The sequence below is a fragment of the Salmo salar genome, chromosome 19, assembly GCF_965601325.2.
Source record: "Salmo salar chromosome 19, fSalSal1, whole genome shotgun sequence".
NCBI classification, from domain to species: Eukaryota; Metazoa; Chordata; class Actinopteri; order Salmoniformes; family Salmonidae; genus Salmo; species Salmo salar.
In genome coordinates, this window is record NC_138309.1 from 16,752,452 (window position 1) to 16,777,724 (window position 25,273).

At 42.1% G+C, this 25,273-nt stretch overlaps 1 protein-coding gene across 2 annotated transcripts; it reads right to left on the minus strand.

Annotated features, from left to right (window-relative positions):
* Positions 1–2,640: 2,640 nt before the first annotated feature.
* Positions 2,641–25,011, minus strand: snx16 (sorting nexin 16). Of its 2 annotated transcripts, none has more exons than XM_014157450.3 (8): positions 24,848–25,011; positions 22,982–23,637; positions 20,374–20,460; positions 14,365–14,513; positions 13,778–13,847; positions 10,931–11,067; positions 10,694–10,825; positions 2,641–6,351 (listed from the first exon to the last, which is right to left on the minus strand). In XM_014157450.3, the coding sequence occupies exons 2-8, from the start codon at positions 23,453–23,455 to the stop codon at positions 6,234–6,236; spliced, it is 1,167 nt and encodes a 388-aa protein (XP_014012925.1). In that variant the 5' UTR covers positions 23,456–23,637; positions 24,848–25,011; the 3' UTR covers positions 2,641–6,233. The 2 variants fall into 2 exon arrangements, with proteins under 2 accessions (XP_014012925.1, XP_014012926.1); XM_014157451.3 differs by having other exon boundaries at positions 22,982–23,583; positions 24,848–25,001.
* Positions 25,012–25,273: the final 262 nt, after the last annotated feature.

The window sequence follows — 25,273 nt, forward strand, 5'->3', positions numbered from 1 at the left end:
CAGTTTGATTTCACAGAAGTGTGATTGACTTGGAGTTACATTGTGTTGTTTAAGTGTTCCCTTTATTTTTTTGAGCAGTGAATGTAATCTAATCTAAATTTCAACATCATTTCAAACCACCCAATAATATATACATTTCTATGTGGAATTTTCAACGCAATTTCAACGTATACATAGTTCTGATGATTATGTTGAAATTAGATGGATATAACAACCTGTTACTCAGGTAAAGTCAATGTTTAAGGTAAAGTTTTACTCATTTCATCGTTCACAACGCTTGTTGAAATTAGATGAAAACAGAACTGGTCGATGACTTTTTTCAAATCCCATGTATTTTCCACGTTGATTCCACGTCACAATATGTTGACAAATAACATTGAAATATTGATTCAACCAGTGTGTGCCCAGTGGGGAGGCCTGTGTCTTGTGATCATAGTCTACTGTACGTGTAGGTATGTACGGCAAGACCAAATCAGAGAGAGAAGTAGGAGCAAGTCCATGCCATGCTTTCTAAGCCTAGTGTATGTTTCCTACTAATCTTTGTTCAAATCGAAATAGAAAAAAAAAATTGGTGTAGACAAAGAGGTACTGTGTTACTGTGTACATAACTATTGAAGATGATTTAGTTTGACGTTTCCGAGTAACTTAGGCATGTCTAAGAACCTATCTGGAAATGATTCTACTTAGCCTTGGTTGCCCTCACTAGGTGAAAGCCTATGACAGAGGCTGTATTCTACTCAATGTGAAACAGTATTAGGAAGAACAGCTGTAGGCGGTATTTGGTGCAGTATTTTGGTGCAGTATTTTGATTCAGTATTTGGTGCATGAAACATGCTGCTGTCTCCCCCTAGTGACACACTGAGCTATAAAGAATGTACACACACACGCACAATTTTACATAGATTATTTAGGTTTCATATTCATTGTGTAGGAATCGGATACATGATGCTGATCCAGACCTATAGAAGACAATAAGATATCAACCCTCAACCAGAAGGGTATACTACAAAGCAGGATCAAGAAGTTAGCCAGCTAACTTGCCCATTTCAAGCTTATCTTTCTTCAAAATTAAAAGTTATTTTCGGGATATTTAGGCATGGTCTAATTGACTCAACAACCAAAAACACATATGCAAGTTCATCTTTCTAAATGAACAAGAAAATCAAGTTTTTTCTGGTTGTTTATCAAAGTTAGTTGGCTAACTCATTGAACCTACTTTGTAGTATACCCCTCAGGCATCTACAATGCCTTCAGAAAGTATTCATACCCCTTGACTTTTTCCACTTTGTTGTGTTACACCCTGAATTCAAAAATGATTTTAAAAAAATGCTCAACCATCTACACACAATAGCCCATAATGACAAAGTTAAAAAGAGCGTTGCACGCCTAGATTGTACAATATTTGCGTTATTCTTTATAAAATTAGTCAAGCTCTGTCAAGTTGGTTGTTCATCATTGCTAGACAGCCATTTTCAAATCTTGTCATGGATTTTCAAGCCAATTTAAGTCAAAACTGTTACTCGGCCACTCAGGAACATTCAATGTCATCTTGGTAAGCAACGCCAGTGTATATGTGGCCTTGTGATTTAGGTTAATTTGTCTCCCAGTGCCTGTTGGAAAGCAGACTGAAAAAAGTTTTCACCTGTGCTTAGCTCTATAACATACATTTGTATTCACTAGTCCTAGCTGATGAGAATCATACCCATAACATGATGCAACCACCACCATACTTGAAAATATGAAGAGTGGTACTCAGTCAGGTGCTGTGTTGGATTTTCCCCAAACATAATGCTTTGTATTCAGGACATAAAGTTAATTCCTTTGCCACATTTTTAGCAGTTTTACTTTATTTCCTTAATGCAAACAGGATTCATGTTTTTGAATATTTTTATTCTGTACAGGCTTCCCTTCTTTTCACTCTGTCATTTAGATTAGTATTGTGGAGTAACTACAATGTTACTCAGTTTTCTCCTGTCACAGCCATTAAACACCAACTGTTTTAAAGTCACCATTGGCCTCATGGTGAAATCCCTGAGCGATTTCCTTCCTCTCCGGCAACTGAGTTAGGAAGGACGTCTGTATCTTTGTAGTGACTGGGTGTAATGACAGACCATCCAAAATGTAATTAATAACTCAATGTCTGCTTTTTAATTTTTACCTATCTACCTATAGGTGCCCTTCTTTGCAAGGCATTAGAAAACCTCCCTGGTCTTAGTGGTTGAATCTGTGTTTGAAATTCACTGCTCGACTGAGGGACCTTACAGATAATTGTGTGTGTGGGGTACAGATGAGGTAGTCAATCAAAAATCATGTTAAACACTAGTATTTCACAGTGTCCATGCAACTTGTGACTTGATAAGCACATTTTTACTCCTTAATGTATTTAGGCATGCCATAACAAAAGGGTTGAATACTTAACTGAAATGTCTTGAGTCTTTCATTTGTAATAAAACATTTCTAAAAACATAATTGCACTTTGACATTATGGGGTATTGTGTGTAGGCCAGTGACACAAAATATCAAGTTAATCCAATTTTAAATCTTGGCTGTAACACAGCATGTGGAAAATGTCAAGGGGTTGGAATACTTTCTGAAGGAACACACTGAAATACATAGTATACAGAGATGAGGAAGAACTGATTAAATATGTTTCATGTTTTTCCATTGAAAAAGATTTATTGTCTTTTGAAAAGGTCACGCATGAAAGGATCATGGCTGCATAAAGACAAGTCATTGTTCTGAACAGAACCCAACTAACAGGCCACAGTTTAGAAAAAACAAAACCCACATGTCATTTGACCATTTATCCCAGATAAACTGTATGCATAATATCACCAAAACAAAACATGGATATCACCAAATGATCACTAAAAGAGAATCGCAGGATTTAGTAGTTGTCCACAAACAGCTATGTAGTGGAAAATGCTTGACCTTAAAGTAATTATGAGGTTTGATCCATCCTGTCTAACAAACATATTTTTGGGGGTGAACTATTCCTTTAAGCAAACAAAATGATTCCAACAACAAATCGTATTGATTTTAATAACATAGTTGTTACATACCAGCCACAGTTCATACTTGATTTTGTCCACAGGACACTAACCATGTGTTCAACTTTAATGTGACACTAAAACTAGTTGAAAACGAAAGGAAATGTAATTTAAACCTCTTTGCCCATCAAAATAATTCTATGATCTTTTTTTCCTCTTCACATTTCACACTAAAATCTATGGAGCTAAAAGTGGACTAGAGCAATATCAAAAGCAAGTGGCAGAAACTCAAGGCACTTCAAATTAGTTTCAGAGGGACTACACAAATATGTGGGATGAACATTGAGCCAAAATCAACCACAAGTAATATGGAAAGCTACGCAGTGTGTATGAAAGAAACAACAAAAGAAACAGAAAAGGCACTCTGCTTCAAATAAGCTGCTATAAAATGGAGGCTATGCTAACCAAGCTAGCAACATGCTCCTATGTCATACAGTACATACATAAAGTGCATCATACAGCCACTACTGGCCAAGTCCCAAACATAAACTCTACAATAGAGATAGGAGCTAAAGCGGTCTGTGAAAGCTCAGCTCATAGCAAGAAACAAAACACACCGAAATGTGACATTTTGAGAAATGGTGTACTCACAGTCCATTGTACTATACACAGAGTGCACAAAACATTAAGAACACCTGCTCTTTCCATGACCTACTGCCTTGGTGAATCCAGGTGAACGCTATGATCCCTTATTGATGTCACCTGTTAAATCCACTTCAAATCAGTGTAGCTGAAGAGAGGAGACAGGTTAAAGAAGGATTTTTAAGCCTAGAGACATTGATTGTGTGTGCACCATTCAGGGAGGTGAATGGGTAAGACAAAATATTTAAATGCCTTTGAACGGGGTATGGGAGTAGGTGCCAGTCTCACTGGTTTGTGTCAAGAACAGCAATGCTGCTGGGTTTTTCACACCGTGAATCAAGAATGGTCCACCACTTAAAGGACACAAAGCCAACTTGACACAACTGTGGGAAGCATTGGAGTCAGCATCCCTGTGGAACGCTTTCGACACCTTGTAGAGTTCATGCCCCGACAAATTGAGGCTGTTCTGAGGGCAAAAAGGGGTGCAACTCAATATTAGGAAGGTGTTCTTAATGTTCTGTCCACTAAGTGTATTCATTGTACTGTATTGAGTGTTGCTTTTTGGGATGTTTGAGTACACTCAACAATGTCAACTAGTGCTCAGATTATGGCTTATCGTGATTTTGAGTGTGGTCAATTTATTCTCTCTCGCATGCATTCACAAAGACAAAGTGACATTCACAAGGGAGGCGGAACCATAGAATGGAATCCCTAATTCTAGTTCTAGGATTGGAATACCCGTAGTTCACAGGCAGTGATGAGGTCAGTGATAGTGGTCTGGTAAGTTTGAGGAAACCGATTCCATGCGCTCAGGGGTCATTCTGCTCAACGTTGATATATTCATGATTCCATCCACCAATCATATCAGCATGTATCAGTGGACCAACAAAAATGATGTTTTGTCCTTTTGAACGTGAATAGCAGAGCAATATACATATACAGTATCTCTATATGACTCTGGCATGTAGCATTCAGCCACATTTGTCTGGCTTCAATGGGTTTCTTCTGCTAATGTATTTAGGTAAAATACATTTCTTAGTGTAGAATGTAGGTTAATATGGGCATAAAAGATGTGATTTCATGGAATGTGGGACTGACATGATAAACAAGAGGTGTCTGAATGCTAAGGATGCCAATGCTCTCTCCAACGGGGCCCGTAGACTGATATGTTAAGGTTCACTCTGTGTTTAGACCTTCACAGAGATGACGTGGTTTAGTAGTGCAAGCAACGCATGACATCAAACATAACGGGGGCAAAATCAACAAAATGTCAGTTCAACAATGTGTAGGGTCAAAAATCTAAACTATCACAGAACCAAAATAACACACAAACACATGGAATCATGTATTTGATGTACCACCCCCACAAATACTTTCTGTTCTACTTTTGTTGAAGATGCTGTATGCCAGATCGGCAGTATAAAGCAATGAAATGTGACTACAAGGACAATATTAGTAGACAAGCTAAAATACATATGAGCTCTATTATTCTCCAAATATCTGCCAACCCCCCATAACAGCCTTGACCTTTATAGTAACAGGAAATTACATGTTAATCCCCGCCATCTTGAACACTTGATCGCCTGCCAGAATATTCCCATGCGCCAGTCCTTGTCCAGTCATCGTCTGTGGCCATACCTGCTATAGCCACAGGGTGGTGCTGTTTCGCTGATGCAGAGGTGCTGTAGTGGTCAACTTATGTGAGGTTCCATTTCTCTGTCTATGGATTTTCATATGGTTCATCATATTGCAAGACCCAATTATCCAATCTGCTTTAAGGTGGTGGTGGAGTCCCTCTCCCTCTACAGGTTTTGGTTGTGTCTGAAAAGGCACCCTATCGGCTATTCAGTGCACTACTTTTGAGCAGGACCCATATGGCTCTGTTCTAAAGAGGGTGTCATTTCAGACACATCCACTCTTTGGCTGGGAGACCACAGGATCTGGGGGCTCTGGAAACCTGTTTCGTACAGATAAGGTGTGGACCCAACTAACCCCAAGAACTAAACTAATGAGCTACAGTACTAGCTACAGTTACCAGTTCATTAGATGTATGCATTCCTCCTACGTGGTCTGGTTGCACCATTCTGAGGTGGATGTATTGTCTTCAAGCTTTGATTAGCAAATTGACTAGGTGAATCTGAGGACTGTCCTCAGTAAAAAAAAAAAAACTTTTGTTTCATAGTAAAGTGTCCCTGCAAGGTCCCTCAATTACTCGATCCACAACTTCATGGGGACAATTAACCATTGAAGGAGTGTTACGGGATAAAGTGTCCCTACTCTGCTCCTGTCAGTATCCTTGAGTCCAGTCAGAATAACTGGCAGCTGAGAAGACCTGGGGGTGTTACTGAATAAAGTGCCCCCATCCAATTCATATTCTCTCTGAAAAACAGTGGCCAGGGTCTGTGGAAGTCTAAATGAGCAGCAAGGCAGGGGGTTGATCAACTATCCTGCCAACAAACTAAACGATGTTGGGGGGGGGATCACGTCCAAAGCCCCACCCTCAGAATGTTTCAGTCCCAAGATCCTTGAGTAACAGTGATCACAGTCATGAAGGAGGGAGGGGGGGTGGATTGAGGGAAGAGCAGAGTTGTCCCCGGTGGCTCAGTGCTCCAGCCGAGCATCACACACCTGGGTCACCTCGATGACGGGCGGAGAGCTGCCTGTGGCAGGCCCACACCAACACCCTGAGAGACGCAGAGACTGGTGGGCCTCACACTTCCTGGAGAGACAGAGAGAGGGGAAAATTGAAAAGATAGAAAAGGTGGCATGAATAGATGGACCAGTGTAGGTCGAGAGAAGAGGGGATGAACATTTCAACAAAACATATCTCACTGATAAAAGACAGTGGTAACACATTGAGAAACACCAGAAGTAGTACCGAGACCATCACTGCAGATGTGAAACGAACTAGAAGTAAATACTCTGGAGTAAAGACGCACATGGTGGCCCACAGGTCAGTCAGAAGACAGACAAATGGTACTAGACACCATTATCACGCTTAACAACCGGACACCAGAGAGCGAAGGGAAACTTCAACACTAAGAGATCAACACAGGCCCAAATGACACAGCAACACCGGGGTAGACTAGGAAACAGGTAGAAGACATGGAACAACATGGACCAGGGTACATAGTGGGTGTGGCAGCGAAGGACAGCATACATGATACCATATGATGTGAAGTATTCAGCACCTCCAACTACTGCCCTCTATCTCAGATAGGGGCTGCACAGCTGTGTAACATGGAGGGAAAAACACAAAGGAAGGATACGGTCAAGGTCATTCAACTAAGACCGAAACCACCCTGCTGTCGCCACCAAGCCATCTACTGCACGTCCACATAGTCTGCCTCTGCAATTAACCACACACAGCCCTTTAGACCAGGGATCATCAACTATACTGAACAAAAACATAAATGCAACAATTTCAAAAGGTTTTACTTAGTTACAGTTCATATAAGGAAATCAGTCAATTGAAATAAATTCATTAGGCCCTAACCTATGGATTTCACATGATTGGAAATACAGATATGCATCCGTTGGTCACAGATACCTTAAATAAAAAAGTAAGGGTGTGGATCAGAAAACCAGTCAGTATCTGGTGTGACCAACATGCAGCGCGACACATCTCCTTCACATAGAGTTAATCAGGCTGTTGATTGTGGCCTGTGGAATGTTGTCCCACTCCTCCTCAATGGCGGTGTGAAGTTGCTGGATATTGGCGACAACTTGAACACGCTGTGGTACACATCAATCCAGAGCATTCTAAACATGCTCAACGGGTGACATGTCTGGTGAATATGCAGGCCATGGAAGAACGGACATTTTCAGCTTCCAGGAATTGTGTACAGATCCGTGCGACATGGGGCCGTGCATTATCATGCTGAAACATGAGATGACGGTGGATGACAGGTACAACAATGGGTCTTAGGATCTCGTCACGACATCTCTGTGCATTCAAATTGCCATCGATAAAATTGCAATTGTGTTCGTTGCCTGTAACTTATGCCTGACAATACTATAACCCCATTGCCACCATGACATCAGCAAATGTCTCGCCCACACGACGCCATACACATGGTGTGGTTGTGAGGCCGGGTGGACGTACTGACAAATTCTCTGAAATGACATTGGAGGTGGCTTTTGGTAGAGAAATTAACAGCTCTTGTGGACGTTCCTGCAGTCAGCACGCCAATTACACGTAACCTCAAAACTTGAGACATTCTGTGGCATTGCGTTGTGTGACAAAACTGCACATTTTAGAGTCAGCTTCTTGATATGCCACACCTGTCAGGTGGATGGATTATCTTGGCAAAGGATAAATGAACACTAACAGGGATGTAAACTAATTTGTGCACAAAATTTGAGTGGAATAAGCTTTTTGTGCAAATGGAACATTTCTGGGAGCTTATTTCAGCTGATGAAACACGGGACCAACACGTTTATATTTTTGTTCAGTGCAGATTCAGCCGCGGCCCAATTTCTTATTGAGCAGATGATCAGGGGGCCGAAACATAATTACGAATATTTCGTAGACTGCAAATTGACCGCAAGAAACCCAAACAGATATAATATGACTAAAACAATCATTTCAATCCTTGTTTACATTTGTATATGATCACATAAATAGTACCAGTCAAAGGTTTGGACACACCTGCTTAGTCAAGGGTTTTTCTTTATTTTTACCGTTTTCTACATTGTAGAATAATAGTGAAGACATCAAAACTTTGAATTTAACACATATGGAATCATGTAGCAACCAACAAAAAAAAAAAGTGTTAAACAAATCAAAATATATTTTATCTTCAAAGTAGCCAACCTTTGCATTGATGACAGCTTGAACACTCTTGGCATTCTCTCAACCAGTTTCACCTGGAATGCGTTTCCAACAGTCTTGAAGGAGTTCCCACATATGCTGAGCCCTTGTTGGCTGCTTTTCTTTCACTATGCGGTCCAACTCATCCCAAACCATCTCAATTGGGTTGAGGTCGGGTGATTGTGGAGGCCAGGTCATCTGATGCGGCACTCCATCCCTCTCTTTCTTTGTCAAATAGCCCTTACACAGCCTGGAGATGTGTTGGGCCATTGTCTTGTTGAAAAACAAATGATAGTCCCACTAAGTGCAAACCAGATGGGATGACGTATCGTTGCAGAATGCTGTGGTAGCCATGCTGGTTAAGTGTGCCTTGAATTCTAAATAAAAATCACAGACAGTGTCACCAGCAAAGCACCCCCACACCTCTTCCATGCTTCACGGTGGGAAACACACATGCGCAGATCATCCGTTCACCTACTCTGCATCTCACAAAGACAAAGCGGTTGGAACCAAAAATCTCAAATTTGGACTAATCAGACCAAAGGACAGATTTCTCGTGTTCCTTGGCTCAAGCAAGTCTCTTCTTATTATTGGTGTCCTTTAGTAGTAGTTTCTTTGCAGCAATTTAACCATGAAGGCCTGATTCACGCCGTCTCCTCTGAACAGTTAATGTTGAGGTGTGTCTGTTACTTGAATTCTGTGAAGCATTTATTTGAGCTGCAATTTCTGAGGCTGGTAACTCTAATGAACGTATCCTCTGCAGCAGAGGTAACTCTGGGTCTTCCTTTCCTGTGGCGGTCCTCATGAGAGCCAGTTTCATCATAGCGCTTGATGGTTTTTGCGACTGCACAAAGTTCTTGAAATTTTCCGGATTGACTGACCTTCATGTATTAAAGTAATGATGGACTGTCGTTTCTCTTTGCTTATCTGAGCTGCTCTTGCCATAATAAGGACTTGGTCTTTTACCAAATAGGGATATCTTCTGTATACCACCTCTACCTTGTCACAACCCAACTGATTGGCTCAAACACATTAAGGAAAGAAATTCCACAAATTAACAAGGCACACCTGTTAATTGAAATGCATTCCAGGTGACTACCTCAAGAAGCTGGGTGAGAGAATGCCAAGAGTGTGCAAAGCTGTCATCTCCAATATATTTTGATTTGTTTAACACTTTTTTGGTTACGACATGATTCCATATGTTATTTTATAGTTTTCATTTCTTCACTATTATTCTACAATGTAGAAAATAGTAAAAATAAAGAAAAACCCTTGAATGAGTAGGTGTGTCAAAACTTTTGACTGGTACTGCATCTCTCTATTATGCGTAGAAATACTATGGAACAGATTTCTCAAATTAAAATCACTTGGAGCTGATTTGCTGGTGTTTTTAGTCTTTTATGTCCAATAATTAAAAATACAATTTTGGGGGGCAAAGGAAATCCCTCACAGGCCAAAATTGGTATAGTATTTATATGGTTCAAGGCCCATTCCTGTCTGAGGTTTAATGTCAAGTCAATTAAATAAAATGTCCAGTCTGGTCTGTAATCAATATCTCTTATCCGATTAGCCGACTGAGGCAGCCACCCGATGTCTTTCCTTTCCCAACCACTAAACACAGCTCTGTCGGTTCTGCAATCCTCAAGGCTTTGTCATTTCTCATTGGACAACTATTGAGGAGACACACTATGGCTTGATATGACAGATATTAGTTAATAGTTGATATTTTACAATGCAGCTAGCTACCTTCACTACTTCACTAGCATTAGGAAAATTATGTTAGGAGGGTGGGGGTTGCTGTTTTCAAAGGCTTTGAAGGTCATTTCTGTTTTTGAAAGTGAATGCTCTGGGGGAGGGGATAGAGAAGGATGCCGCTTTAAAGAGACACTCCAGCAAAAATCAGCTAACGGCAGTTGAAGTTCAAGTCACAAGCACAGTTCACTTTGAGGAGATTGATTGTGATGGCCACTGTCATAACAGGTGGCATGATGCCAGCTGGTCTTCAGGAAGAGGGGTTGATCATTTGAAAAGACAGCTAACTGAATGAAGGGAGTTTGAGCATTACACAAAAGGGCTCCTCGATGCGAGTGTGCGTGTAGTGCAGTGAAAAATCAGTTATGAGTAAGAAAACCCCGGAACCCCATCAGGCCATGGTTGTGAATAGTGTCTTGAATAATTAAAATCGGGGCAATGTTAACTTACGGGATATAGTGAAACCTTGGATTGTGTGTGTGTGTGTGTGTCTTACCCGTTCTCGTCTGACATAATGTCCTGGTCTGCCTCGGCGGTTGATGACTCCACGTCTCCATCTGCATCTACGCTGCTATCACTGCCCTGAGCTGACAACCCACTCTGGCTCTCTGGGGTCAGAGACTCCCCGCTGTAACGCGTGCACACACACACACAAAAAATCTGTTACACACCCTAGAAACACAAGCCATGTAACACAATTGCAGTAAACCTGTGTGTGTCTGTTGTTCAGTACTTGAGGCGCTTCTCCAGAAGGTGGATGTGACGTTCCTTCTCCTCCAGTCTCTTCTTGAGGGAGCTAATCTCTCTCTGCTTCTCAACCAGCTCTTTCTGCAGACGATAGTTACTCTCCTCCAGAGTCTCACAGAATGCCTGGTGGGGGGGATGGGGGGGGAGCGAGAGAGAGACAGACACTGAGTTATGAAAACGTGACAGGACAACAACTGACATGGCAGAAAAAACTTGAGTTGGGTAAGTTGAGCCAAAGGGATAGTTGTTACTAGGAATCCATACACAAAACGTATAATTTGACCAAATATTTAGGAAGAGGTCATCATTTTATGGAGTCTGTGAAGGAAGAAACCACATGGAAAAAGTGGTAAACAAGTTAGGTCCAAAAAACTGATATTCACCAAGTCAAATTAATCTATTGTGTTAGAGGTTTCATGATGCTAAAGAGATCATTTTAAGATTGTTCTATACATCAGTTGGGGTCTCTATAAAATAGAATATGAGGTACTTAACCTAGCATGAAAGTTATCCATCCTTGTAGCTGTGTGGGCTAATATTAGAGGTCGACCGATTAATCGGAATGGCCGATTAATTAGGGCCGATTTCAAGTTTTCATAACAATCGGTAATCGGTATTTTTGGCCACCGATTTGCCAATTTTTTTTTTTGAAACCTTTATTTAACTAGGCAAGTCAGTTAAAAACAAATTCTTATTTTCAATGACGGCCTAGGAACGGTGGGTTAACTGCCTTGTTCAGGGGCAGAACGACAGATTTTTACCATGTCAGCTTGGGGATGCAACCTTACGTTAACTAGCCCAACGCTCTAACCACCTGCTTTACGTTGCCAAGGTAAGTTGCTAGCTAGCATTAAACTTATCTTATAAAAAAAACAATCAATCAATCATAAACACTAGTTAACTACACATGGTTGATGATATTACTAGTTTATCTAGCCTGTCCTGCTTTGCATATAATCGATGTGGTGCGAAAAAGGACTGTCTTTGCTCCGACGTGTACCTAACCATACACATCAATGTCTTTCTTAAAATCAATACACAGAAGTATATATTTTTAAACCTGCATATTTAGCTAAAAGAAATCCAGGTTAGCAGGCAATATTAACCAGGTGAAATTGTGTCAGTTCTCTTGCGTTCGTTGCACGCAGAATCAGGGTATACAGAATCTGGCTCGTTGCAAACTAATTTGCCAGAATTTTACGGAACTATGAAATAACATTGTAGGTTGTGCGATGTAACAGGAATATTTAGACTTATGGATGCCACCCGTTTGATAAAATACGCAACGGTTCCGTATGTCACTGAAAGAATGTTTTCGAGATGATAGTTTCCGGATTTGACCATATTAATGACCTAAGGTTTATTATATTATAGTTAAGTCTATGATTTGATATTTGATAGAGCAGTCTGACTGAGCGGTGGTAGGCAGCAGCAGGCTCGTAATAGTCAAAGGTATATGGTTTAGAGAGAAATAGTCGACGCGTCATAATTCCTGTAATAACTTGCGGCTGAACTTGAAAGGGGTTCCTTCGTTATTTTACCGTTCATGTCTTCCATAGAGAATGTCTTGATCTACTTCAAATAAGGTCTGTGTTTTGTGCTTAAACCGCCTCGGCGTTTTGATACCCGTGTAAATCTCACTAGGTAACGTTTGTCAACATATTTTCATAAATCCACTCTACAAAAAAAATTCTTGTCGCTTATATTGATCAGAGTTAAATCCTATCCTACACAGTTATAAAATTGGCAAGATGGTGTAAGCCTAAACCAAACACAGACCTTATTTTAAGTTAATCTAAAAATATCCTATGGACTAAATGAAGGAACCGCTTTTCAGATTTTGCTAGAAGGTGTCATGGGAATTATGACTCGCACTTTGGTAGTCAATTCTTACCATGCCCATTATTAAAATAGGATTTCCTGCATATAGAAATTACAGTTTTTGTTTTCAGCATTCATCACAGGTAACTTAAACTCTATTTTTATTATTCAAACAGTTGAGAGTATTGGCCTCCTAAACAGACTCTTCAGTATCGTTGTCACTTCAGAGCTGTGTGTGTGTGTGTGTGTGTGTGTGTGTGTGTGTATATATAGACATATAAAAAAAATTAAAAATCACAATAATAACTGGCCGATTAGTCGGTATCGGCCTCTTTGGCCCTCCAATAATCGGTATTGGGGTTGAAAAATCATAATCGGTCGACCTCTAGCTAATATAGTTTAAATGTTTGCCTTGGGGTAATTTGGGCCAATGGTTGAGCCAGTTGCAAGTTGAGCAAATTGAAGTGTTTTCTTCCCAGGGGTAATTCAAGGCATTATCGCTGGGATATGAGGTAACAACAGGGCCTAAGGGTTTAAGTGTATAAAATTATTAAAAAGACAAAAAAGCGATTGTATTGAATTGTGTTAAGGAAGCAAAGATAGACATGGTTTTAAAAAGGTAGTGGTTATATTTCATTCAGTACAGAAATTTGTAGGAGGCTTAACTTACCCTGTCCCGCGGCTCAATTTACCCCACTCTCACCTAGTGGAGCACGTAGAGGAGAGGAAGCCAAATCCTAATCCACCACTAACCAAAGACTGTAAAACTATTCTAATGACAGTTATGCTAATGGTTGTATATACTAATTAGATGTGGTGCTGGCATCGGAGGTTCATTCCAGATAGAGAACAACAAAGCCTGTCCCAAATTACTCCCAGGATTATGGGTCACAGAAACAAACACTGCAGAAACTGGATTGAACTGGTCTCGTTTGGGTCTACGTGACTTCTCAATAGGCTTTTGTGAAAGTCTACCTCAAGTTGCATGCTGGTAACAGAAGATCAGTCTTACCCGACTCTCCTCCAGACTGTCAAAAGGACCTGGCGGATCATCTAAACACAGGAACTCTCGCACTGCTATGCTGTTAAAGAGACAAGGAAAGACAAAAAGAGTTTTAATAACCAACAGGAACTTACTTATCTTTCCATACCAACCAAGCAACCTCAGGGTACTCACACACAATCCCCTAAAAGACAGTATCTATGATGGACTGGGTATTGGTTTTGCTGTCTATGTCACCAGTATTGGCACCAAGGAAACTAGACAAGGTATTAGAAAAAGTTTGTAATTACAATGCTAAATACAGTTACTGTGTAATGTATGCTTTTAACCTTGACTACATAACTCTAATATAGCCTAATTAAAAGTGTGTGTAGATACATTCAACTGGTTCCATAGACATGCATTGTTGTTGGCCAGGTGCTAAGTCTGTCTCAGGTCATGGGCAACCAGCAAGTCCATCAGTAAACTCAAGGCTGTGTGTGTGTGTGTGTGTGTGTGTGTGTAAGAAACCTCAGGGCACTTGAGGTTTGCACTGCATGATGAGGCATGTTCACGCAGACAGGCACACAGACACGTGCACAGACACGCGCACGCACCAGTTGGCAATGTCTTTGTGTGCCACCAGGTTCTGTAGGAAGGCCTGCAGGCCCAGCTGTCTGTCCTCTAGGAAGTCAGAGTTGTAGTTGTCTTTGAACCAGCGCTTTGGAGGCAGAGACAGTCTGAACCCTGGGAACATCTCCTTCAGCTGAAACTCACACACAGAGACAGGTTGGGCAGGGGAAAAGCAACACTGATACACACACACGACATCTTAAAAACACACACATTACACACCGTACAAACAAACACACGTACAAAAACACACACGGAAAAGAGAGACGAAGAAGCACGGGCCAATTATCGCATTTAACACCACGAATACACCCTGAACAAATGTAACATCACATGGTTTGTTATGACCAGGAAAACCAAACAAGGCCTGTTTGCTCAACAGGGACGGGAGGGGCTTGAGTTATTGAGCTTTCAAAAACACATCCATGTCAACTCTGGAAAAACTCTTCAAACAATTTTCCCAAATTCCGGTTTACAAGTACAGCACATCCAGCCCAGTGTTCATCCCGTTAGGCCAGTGCCTTTATTCACAAATCAGAGTTGGAGTGCTGATCTTAGATCAGTTTTTAAACACATTTTAAATCATAAATAAGCCTGATCCTAGATCAGCAGTCTTACTTTGAGTCTTTGTGAATAGGTGTCCAGATTGGTTAGTTCTCTCCTCTAAAGAAAGATAAAGAGAGAGAGACCACAGGAATGGCAGTGCAGCCTGTCCACAGCCTCCGTATGTCTGATGGGGGGTGTAGCCTTTTCCTATCCCACCCCAGGCTACTGTGTCTAGTAGCAAAACCGGATATGTAGGCATATAGTCAGCATTTAGCCTTCTGTAGTCTGTTTTATTACTAGAAATATTTCTAACAGAAAAATGTAGTAGCCCATCTAAGGGCATTGTTGGCAGTGTGCTGACTTGAAACGATAGACTAGATTTAAGAAAAGAGTTGATGATATGGACGTCACATGAAGCACTTCAGCTGTAAGACTTTTATGAAGTGAATGATTATTATACCTAATCCACATAGCATTTCTCCCCTTGTCTAACTCTGACCTGTCCTGCTAGGAGTTGGCTTCCTGTGGCTGGCTAGACAAAGCTCCTGCTGCTGTTGTTGTTTGTGGAACACTGGCTCTTTGTGTGCTGGGGGGGGAGGCAGAAGGGATTCACTTCATTTCTGTATTACTCTCCAACACAAAAGATCTACTCCCACAATACTGACGATTACAGGCAGTCTCGCCCACAGTACTGACGATTACAGGCAGTCTCTCCCGCAGTACTGACGATTACAGGCAGTCTCTCCCGCAGTACTGACGATTACAGGCAGTCTCTCCCGCAGTACTGACGATTACAGGCAGTCTCTCCCGCAGTACTGACGATTACAGGCAGTCTCTCCCGCAGTACTGACGATTACAGGCAGTCTCTCCCGCAGTACTGACGATTACAGGCAGTCTCTCCCGCAGTACTGACGATTACAGGCAGTCTCTCCCGCAGTACTGATGATTACAGCATGGTCTCTCCCGCAGTACTGACGATTACAGGCATGGTCTCTCCCACAGTACTGATGATTACAGATGGTCTCTCCCGCAGTACTGATGATTACAGATGGTCTCTCCCACAGTACTGATGATTACAGATGGTCTCTCCCACAGTACTGATGATTACAGATGGTCTCTCCCACAGTACTGACGATTACAGATGGTCTCTCCCGCAGTACTGATGATTACAGATGGTCTCTCCCACAGTCGTGAGATGGTGCTGCTTTACGGGCTCCTGACCAATTCTGCTATTGTGTTTCTATTTTTTTTTGTAGATAATGTCTCGGACATAATTTCCTACCACCGAACACACCTTCTGGACATTAGAAAAGCAATCACTAAACTCAATTTGGATGACAATTTCTACTTCCACGAGTTGGCAGCTCTGGATGCAGTGTTGCCATGATACCGAAATGTTTACTTCGATACCAGGTTTAGTATCACAGTACGCGACACCAAAACAATACCACAAATATAGGCATATTGGCCAAAGTCATAGAATGGCACTTGATCCAGACAGATCAAGATCATTACATTTGACATTTTAGAATTGTTGATAAATGCATTAATTAATCAAACAATCAATTTGTATGTGTTCTTTTACCAATCTAGCTACATAAGAACATAAGTAATAATTTATTTGAATGGTAAATCTCTATTTATAAACTGGGCAAATCAAGATGTAGCCTATTCACAATACAGGTGAATGCATGTGTGACCCACCACCAGGATTCAGTCCTATGTAGCAAAAATTTGAAATAGTATTTTTTACATTGGATAAAAGTAGAGACTCAGAGCTAGAAAACGGTATTTCAAACACTGCAGTTGAGGAACAATGGGAAAGTAATTCTGCTTTGAAAGTTGATAAACTTGTAACCCCACTTTAGAGAAAATGGCCCTTGGATGTTTTGGTACACCTACTAAGGAGCTTTTGTCTACACCCATTCAGCATCATTCACACCGTCTTAAGCCTTGGCCCTACCAATCTCTTTAATGGTTTCACATGTGAGGGCCTGTGCTAAACAGTAAGGTAGTGAGGTAGACAACCAAAGATTTCAAGACTAAAAGTGGTAAAAGTAGTTGCCTACAATAAGGAAAAACTCCAGGTAAAAATACACTATCTAGTCCTTGGCCTATATCATATGACGACTTTGGTGCAAGTTATGTTCTTCACATTACCATCTCTGGTAAAACACACACAATATAAAATATAATCTAAATGTATTTGTTAAATGCACAGCACAGAAAGTGGAAACGGTACAGTTCACACTGACAGTGGCGGGTGCAGAAAGTAGCACATCGTGCTCGGGTAGCCGATGTGAGTAAGACTTTCCCACCTGGACAAGAGGAACACCTACAGCGTGCGTGCATCATCCCCTTCTGACTCCAACACCATCATTAAGTTTGCTGACGACACAACGGTGGTAGGCCTGATGGCCTACAGGGAGGAGGTCAGTGACTTGGCAGTGCAGTGCCAGGACAACAACCTCTCCCTCAACCTCAGCAAGACAAAGGAGTTGATCGTGCACACAGTAGGAAACGGAGGGCCGAGCATGCCTCCATCCACATTGACACGGCTGTAGTGGAGCAGGTTGAGAGCTTCAAGTTCCTCGGTATCCACATCACTAAGGAATTAACATGGTCCACACACACCAACACAGTTGTGAAGAAAGCACGACAACACCTCTTCCCCCTCAGGAGGCTGAACATATTTGGCATGGGCCCTCAGATCCTCAAAGAGTTCAACAGCTGGACCATTGAGAGCATCTTGACTAGCTGCATCACCGCTTGGTATGGCAACTGTGTGGCATCCGAACGCAAGGCACTAGAGGGTAGTGCATTAGGCCCAGTACATCACTGGAGCCGAGCTCCCTGCCATCAAGGACCTCTATACCACGCGGGGTCAGAGGAAGGCCCTAAAAATTGTCAGACTCCAGCCACCCAAGTCACAGACTGTCCTCTCTGCTACTGCATGGAAAGTGTTATCGATGCACCAAATCTGTAACCAACAGGACACTGAACAGCTTTTACCTCCAAGCCATAAGACTGCTAAATAGTTAACCAAATAGCTACCTGGAATATCTACATTGAACTCTTGACTCAACACATATGCTGCTGCTACGGTTTATTACCTATCCTGGTGCCTAGTCAATTTACCCCTATCTATATGTACGTATTAGAGGTCGACCGATTAAATCGGAATGGCCGATTAATTAGGGCCGATTTCAAGTTTTCATAACAAATTGGTAAATCGGTATTTTTGGCCACCGATTAAAAAAAAACTAAAAAAGTATACTTTTTTTTTTTACACCTTTATTTAACTAGGCAAGTCAGATTAAGAACACATTCTTATTTTCAATGACGGCCTAGGAACGGGGGTTAACTGTCTTGTTCAGGGGGGATTCGTTTTTGCAACCTTGGTTACTAGTCCAACGCTCTAACCACCTGCCTTACATTGCACTCCACAAGGAGCCTGCATGGCAGGCTGACTACCTGTTACGCGAGGGCAGCAAGAAGCCAAGGTAAGTTGCTAGCTAGCATTAAACTTATCTTATAAAAAAACAATCAATCTTAACATAATCACTAGTTAAACTAGTAATATCATCAACCATGTGTAGTTATATAACGTGTCCTGCGTTGCATATAATCGATGCGGTGCCTGTTAATTTATCATTGAATCATAGCCTACTTCGCCAAACGGGTGTTGATTTAACAAGCGCGTTTGCGAAAAAAAGCACTGTCGTTGCACCAATGTGTACCTAACCATAAACATCAATGCCTTTCTTTAAAATCAATAAACAAGTATATACTTTTAAACCGGCATACCGTAAATTCCGGACTATAAGCCGCAACTTTTTTTCCCAGGCTTTGAACCTCGCGGCTTAAACAATGACGCGGCTAATATATGGATTTTTCCCGCTTTCAAATTTTTTTTCTCCAAAAAAACACATTCTGTGACGTGCTCAGTTTTTTGGCGGCATGAAGCTTTCATTAGACCAATGAAATTGCCGAACGGGTTAAGGTCAAACTACTTTTTTGTTTACTGTTTAGATTAAATCGAGCGCTCTCAAACTTCCCATCATTCTGATTACGGTAGTCATTTTGTCACCCTCATCATGGCAAAGACACGGAGAAATGCATATGATGCAGCTTTCAAGTTGAAGGCGATTGATCTGGCTGTTGGAAAAGGAAATAGAGCTGCTGCACGGGAGCTTGGTCTTAATGAGTCGAGGATAAGACGTTGGAAACAGCAGCGTGAGGTATTGACGCAAAAAGACAACTAAAGCTTACTGCTAATTATTTTTTTTTGTTACAAGCCGTGTTTCGTTAAAGCCTATTTATTTTTGTTACAAGGCGTGTTTCGTTAAAGCCTGTGTAAAGTTCATTTGTTTCAATGTACCGGTAGCCAGAGCGAATTTACGAAAGCACCCGAATGTCCATTGAGAATGCACAACGACGATAGCTTTTAGCTAAACTAAGACTGCCGGGAATAATCAAATCAATAAACGTTGGGTAGTTTACCTATAGTTAATCTACTGGCAAGTTTGATGTATTATTAGCCAACTAACATTAGGTAGCTAGCTAACATACCGGTACATACTGCTGTAATGATATGCTATGTGGTTCGTAAGGACAGCGTAGCTAACAAATTGTCAGCCAACATAACGTGTAAGGTAACTTGTTTGAAAAGAAAATGTTGAACAATGTAATGACTTAACATTCGTCATAATTAGATAAAGCAATGAATTTGTATCCAATCCTGTTGTACTGTGGCAGCATATTTTCCGCCATTTTCTTGTATCTGTATTATGAGCCCTAAAGTACGGAAATAGTGTCCTCTGCGTGTATACTTCATATTTTGGCGAATTTAGTACGACATCAGGGAACTTTTGGTATATTAACTATATCCATACATGACCAATAAGCATACTATATACTCAATTCAAGTCAAAGATTGTATGGTACGTGCGGTTAGTATGCGTATTCGAACACATCTATTGTTTCTCCTATAATACTGAGTATAACCCTGTCTCTCCCACAGTACTGAGAACTGTCCCTCCATGAGAGAATCTACAGCCATAAACACATATTGTGTCAGGGCAATTGAGCACTGGATAGGCCTACATTATTGACAACAGTAATAGGGTTTGTTACTTAGACTATTCAGATGGGGTACAGATCAGGAAAAGTGGAAACTAGGGCATGTGTGTGATAGCGAAGGGTTATGTCACATGGATGAGTAGTATGCTAGCTAGCATACTACTCACCCAATGATGTCATAGACGGTAAATTAAGAAGCCATTGTGAATCATGACACAACACTGCCTTTGAGTTTAGATAGCGGGCCATTTTTGACATACAGAGGATAGTTACTCCACCCTAATGTATTCATCAGACAAACCTTTTCTCCTATGAGGCCCAAGACAGTCCCTGGGAGGAGTAACTATCCTCGAGTGAGGACGTACCTTGTCGTTGAGTCTGGAGAAGTCAGTGTATCTTCTGAAAACCACCCAACTCTCATTCTGAGTCTTCCTCACCAGGACCTTATACACCTGCAGCAGGAGGAGACCAAACACACGTTAACAGCTCACCTTTGACCTTATGATAGCAGTTATCTTATATTCAATTACAGTCATCGATTAACAATGTTTCCTTCAAAACCACAGCAGCACAGTGCGCCGGAGACTGAATCTGAACCTAACAGAGATGTATTTTCTCAATATTAGCAAAGACATATAGTAGAAGCTTAGTAATACCAAGAGACAAAGACAATATGGATGTGAGCTTGCTTTTTAGAAGAGCCTACCTTCTCCCTTTCATAACTAATGTCTTTTTAAGAAAGTCAGACGTTTAGCATATATTCTATCTCTGACCCCGTTCAGGCATTTCAAACCACAGGCACTCAGAACACACTGCCTGCGTCATGAATGGCACCATATTCCCTAAATAGTGCACTACTTGGGCCCTGGTCAAAAGTAGTGCACTATATAGGATACCATTTTGGAGTTACACTAAGCCGTTGTGTACTTGTTGCAAATGATGCAGTCTATTTTAGATAGCGTTAAAGGAAAGCAGTGGGAATGCAGAAGCCATTTTAGGAGTGAGTTAATTACTGGACTTGACCTTTAAATCAATGACTGAAGTCTTCAGCAGCATATTCTGATTCCTCTTAATTAAAGTGCTGCTGGAGAGGGAAATTACAACGCCTGTTTGAGTGGAAGGGGCAGTACACTGCCACTGCAGTACCAATCTGCAACTAGGCTAGATCATGAATACAACTTGAAGCCATGAGCAGCAAACACTTTATACAATAGTGTTAGGCCTTCAATACAATTAATGCTGCAAACTATAAATGAGAGAGAAGAATGTAGAATGTGACTCAATTGCTTTGAGTCAAATCCTTATACTGCTGTATCATCGTCCATCTGTACTGGATGAGAGGGATGCAGGGGGTTAACAAATGGTAATTGATGGCAGGGCTGATGTACTGAGATCATGATCAGCATGACTTCACATTCCAACACATCCCTCAGTCGCTACTAATAACCTCCAGCAGCTCCCACACCTCCTGCCATGACGTTGCCACTTTTGGCAGGCGGCTGGCGTTAATAATCTGTTCCTGATCCAATGGTACCTCCATCTCCCTAACACTCCTAAACATCTGTCTAGACAGCAGGAACAGTACATGGCTTCTAATCCCATCTATGGGAACAAATACAGGGGGAGAAGGCAGACCACAGACAATCCAGACTACAGGCTATCCATTGACAACAGAGTGACTATGCGTAGACTACAGACTATCCACAGTCACAGAAACTATCCACAGCGATCTATAGCGTCATTTGGTTTGTGAGTGTTGACTAGATCTTAGCCACCTGGGATAAACTCTAAACACACAGGAAACAGGAGATCGCCTGGGGGGGGGGGCTGGCTGGCATCGACCATCATGAGCTAGATTTGGGGACACGACAGTCAGGAAACAAACAGACTAGCCCTGACAGACCATGATAAATGAATGGTAATGTAGCCTAACTAAAGCCAACTGGTCATTTGTGCCACTTGGTGCTTAGCCCAGAGCTTAAAGGGATACTTCGGGATTTTGGCAATGAGTTCCTATATCTACTTCCCCAGAGTGAGATGAACTTGTGGATATGATTTTTATTTCTCTGTGTCCAGTATGAAAGAAGTTAGAGTTAGTTTTGTGAGACAATGCTAACTAGCATTAGCACAATGACTGGAAGTCTATGGGTATCTGCTAGCATGCCAAAATCTCACAGTATCCCTTTAAAAGTTCCAGTAATGACATTAACAACATTCCCAACAAGTCCAGGCATCAAAACAGAAAGGAAGGATATTTCAAATGACTTGCAACTTGGGAAAAAGTGGTTAAAATAAGGACTAAATGTTTGCTGACTAGTTGAGTTTGGCATATAGCTTCCTTCTGGCCCTGTCTTCCTGGCATGTTTGAATTGCATAGCTTGGTCCCAGAACCGTGCTATCAAGCCAACTCCTTGCATGACAATGATCTAGGACCAAGCTAAGAATTCTCTCTCTCTCTCTCTCTCACACACACTCTCTCTCTCTCACACACACTCTCTCTCTCTCACACACACACTCTCTCTCTCTCACACACACACTCTCTCTCTCTCACACACACTCTCTCTCTCACACACTCTCTCTCTCACACACTCTCTCTCTCACACACTCTCTCTCTCACACACTCTCTCTCTCACACACTCTCTCTCTCACACACACTCTCTCTCACACACACTCTCTCTCACACACACTCTCTCTCACACACACACTCTCTCTCACACACACACTCTCTCTCACACACACACTCTCTCTCACACACACTCTCTCTCACACACACTCTCTCTCACACACACTCTCTCTCACACACTCTCTCTCTCACACACACTCTCTCTCTCACACACTCTCTCTCTCACACACTCTCTCTCTCACACACTCTCTCTCTCACACACTCTCTCTCTCACACACTCTCTCTCTCACACACTCTCTCTCTCACACACTCTCTCTCTCTCACACACTCTCTCTCTCTCACACACTCACCGTCAACTTCGCCCGCTCCTCCATGACCTCGTAGCCCAGCACAGTGGGGGTGATGGGCCTCTCTTCCCAGGCTGAGGACCCTGTGATGGACCCTGGAGGTCCTGGTGGTGATTCCTGATCCGTGTTCGTCTGGGAGGAGGTGGAGTACTCCACCGTGGGGTCCAGCCCCAGCCCGTTCAGCCTGGCCCGGGTCACTGGGCTCTGACACTGCAACAGGGAGGGTGGAGAAGTGAAGCAGCAGCCTCTCTCTGAGCTCTGGGACCGAGGCCCTCCGACTCGATTCCCTCTCCTCCCAGGGTCACGGCCAGGGCCCAGGGTCTCATCCCCAGGGCCTCTAGTGGAGGAGGACTCAGAGCTGCTGGAGACACTGTTCAAAGATGAGGTCCTCTGAGGCCCCCGCCTGGGCTTCCCATTGGCCCCTAGCAGGGTCCTATCTCTGATGGAGACAGGTACAGGCACGAAGGGCGAGGACATCTGGCTGGGCTGTCAGTGTCCTCCCTCTGGTTGTCAGATACCCCAACCCTCCTCACCCACCTCTACCGCCAAACTCTTACTCTCACAGCCTTGCAAACTGGCAGGGCAGCAGGTCAGCATAGGAGGAGCTGGTGAAAAAAAAGACAGGGCTAGTACTCACTCTCGCTCTAGGATCCAGCACCCTATAAAAAAAATAGAGGATACAGAAAATAAAACTGACTTATCATCCCACCTTTTGCTTGCTGATCATAAGGAAGCAGCATACATTGATCATGTTATTGAATACAGTACTGTCCCCTGAATGAGGCCAACTATTTGCAAATTGCAACCAAGAGGCACATAAATTATTGATAAAGCCAGATGTCATTTATAATTGATAGATGTGTGGATGAGTGAAATGCATGGGGGGGGGGTCTAGGTGAGAATGGTCCCTTGCATGGTAAATAAGCTTTCATTCAGCCTGGAACTGTATTGATTGTCTGGTGTCTGTCTGACAGAGCTTCCTGCCAGTCAATGTTTGCATCGCAAATGACACCCTATTTCCTATATACTGCACTACTTTTGACCAGGGCCCATAGGTAATGCACTACAATGGAAACAGGGTGGCATTTGGTAAACACATAATGACAGAGCACTAATTGAGCATGGTAGAGTAAGTCAGTGGAGTGTGTCTGGTATTTATAGATTAAAGACAAGGCTTAAAATACATGTGACACAAATAAACATCCCAGACATATTGTGTTGCTGCAGAAAATGCATTATAAATCAATGTCTTCCTAGCTATGTCCTGGTTTGCTTTGTTCACAACAGCACACCACATAACTAGATAGCCACAGTGTTGTGTGTGTGTCTCTCTCACACACACACACACACACAGACACACACACACACACACACACACACACACACACACACAGTTAATTTAACCTCATAAGGAGCTTCATATTACAAGCCTTTGGACTATTTTATGTTTCCACACGGAAAAGTCAGGACCCAATTTTAGCTGCAGATGTGATCTTGCCTAACCCTGTGATGTGTAATGAGCTTCTTGTTGACTGTAAAACAGAACCCATGTAGGGAGGTGAAGAGTTGTAAACATGAAAGGCTCTCTCCATAATGAGGCGCCTTGGCTGAGTACTGATTGTTTAAAATGGCTAGTTTTTGTACACGCTGGAGCAAAGGTTACATCACTGAAAACGAGGTATAGTTAACACCGTCATTATTTAGCTAACTAACTTTCCATTTAATTCGCATAACAGCTATTCAGCAAGCTTATCACCTGGCTAGGCTAACGTTAGCTACTAGCTAGCTTCTAGCCCGTTAACGTTACCGCAGACACTTTTTGCTTGATTCAACAGCACAGAAGAACGAAAAGGGCATAACGTTACTCACCGCAGGATGTTCTCGCTCCACGTTCAGTTGCTTCATCATAGATGTTAACATTTCTGGCTGTTTATAGTGAAAGATATCATACTTGCTTTTGCCAACTGTCATACGCAAGACTAGTGTGCAACGCCGACGAGTCCCTCCAGAAAAAGTGGACGTCATCACGCATATGCCCTGACGCGCCAACAAATCAGAAAAAAATCATGGGTGTACAATAGTATTTTGCACAAAGAATTGAACTGAAGTGCACTAAGGACATTTCTGTTCAATCACTGCAAAATATCAGTTACTTATGTTTCCTTTACAAAGCAATGAACACTGATGGAAATTGGTGAACGCACTGTTGGATTTAATAGCCCTTCAGGAAACCCTCTTACCTAATAAAGTTGGGGCCAGAAGGTAGGCTGAAGGCTGCGCAAAAGGCACAGCAAT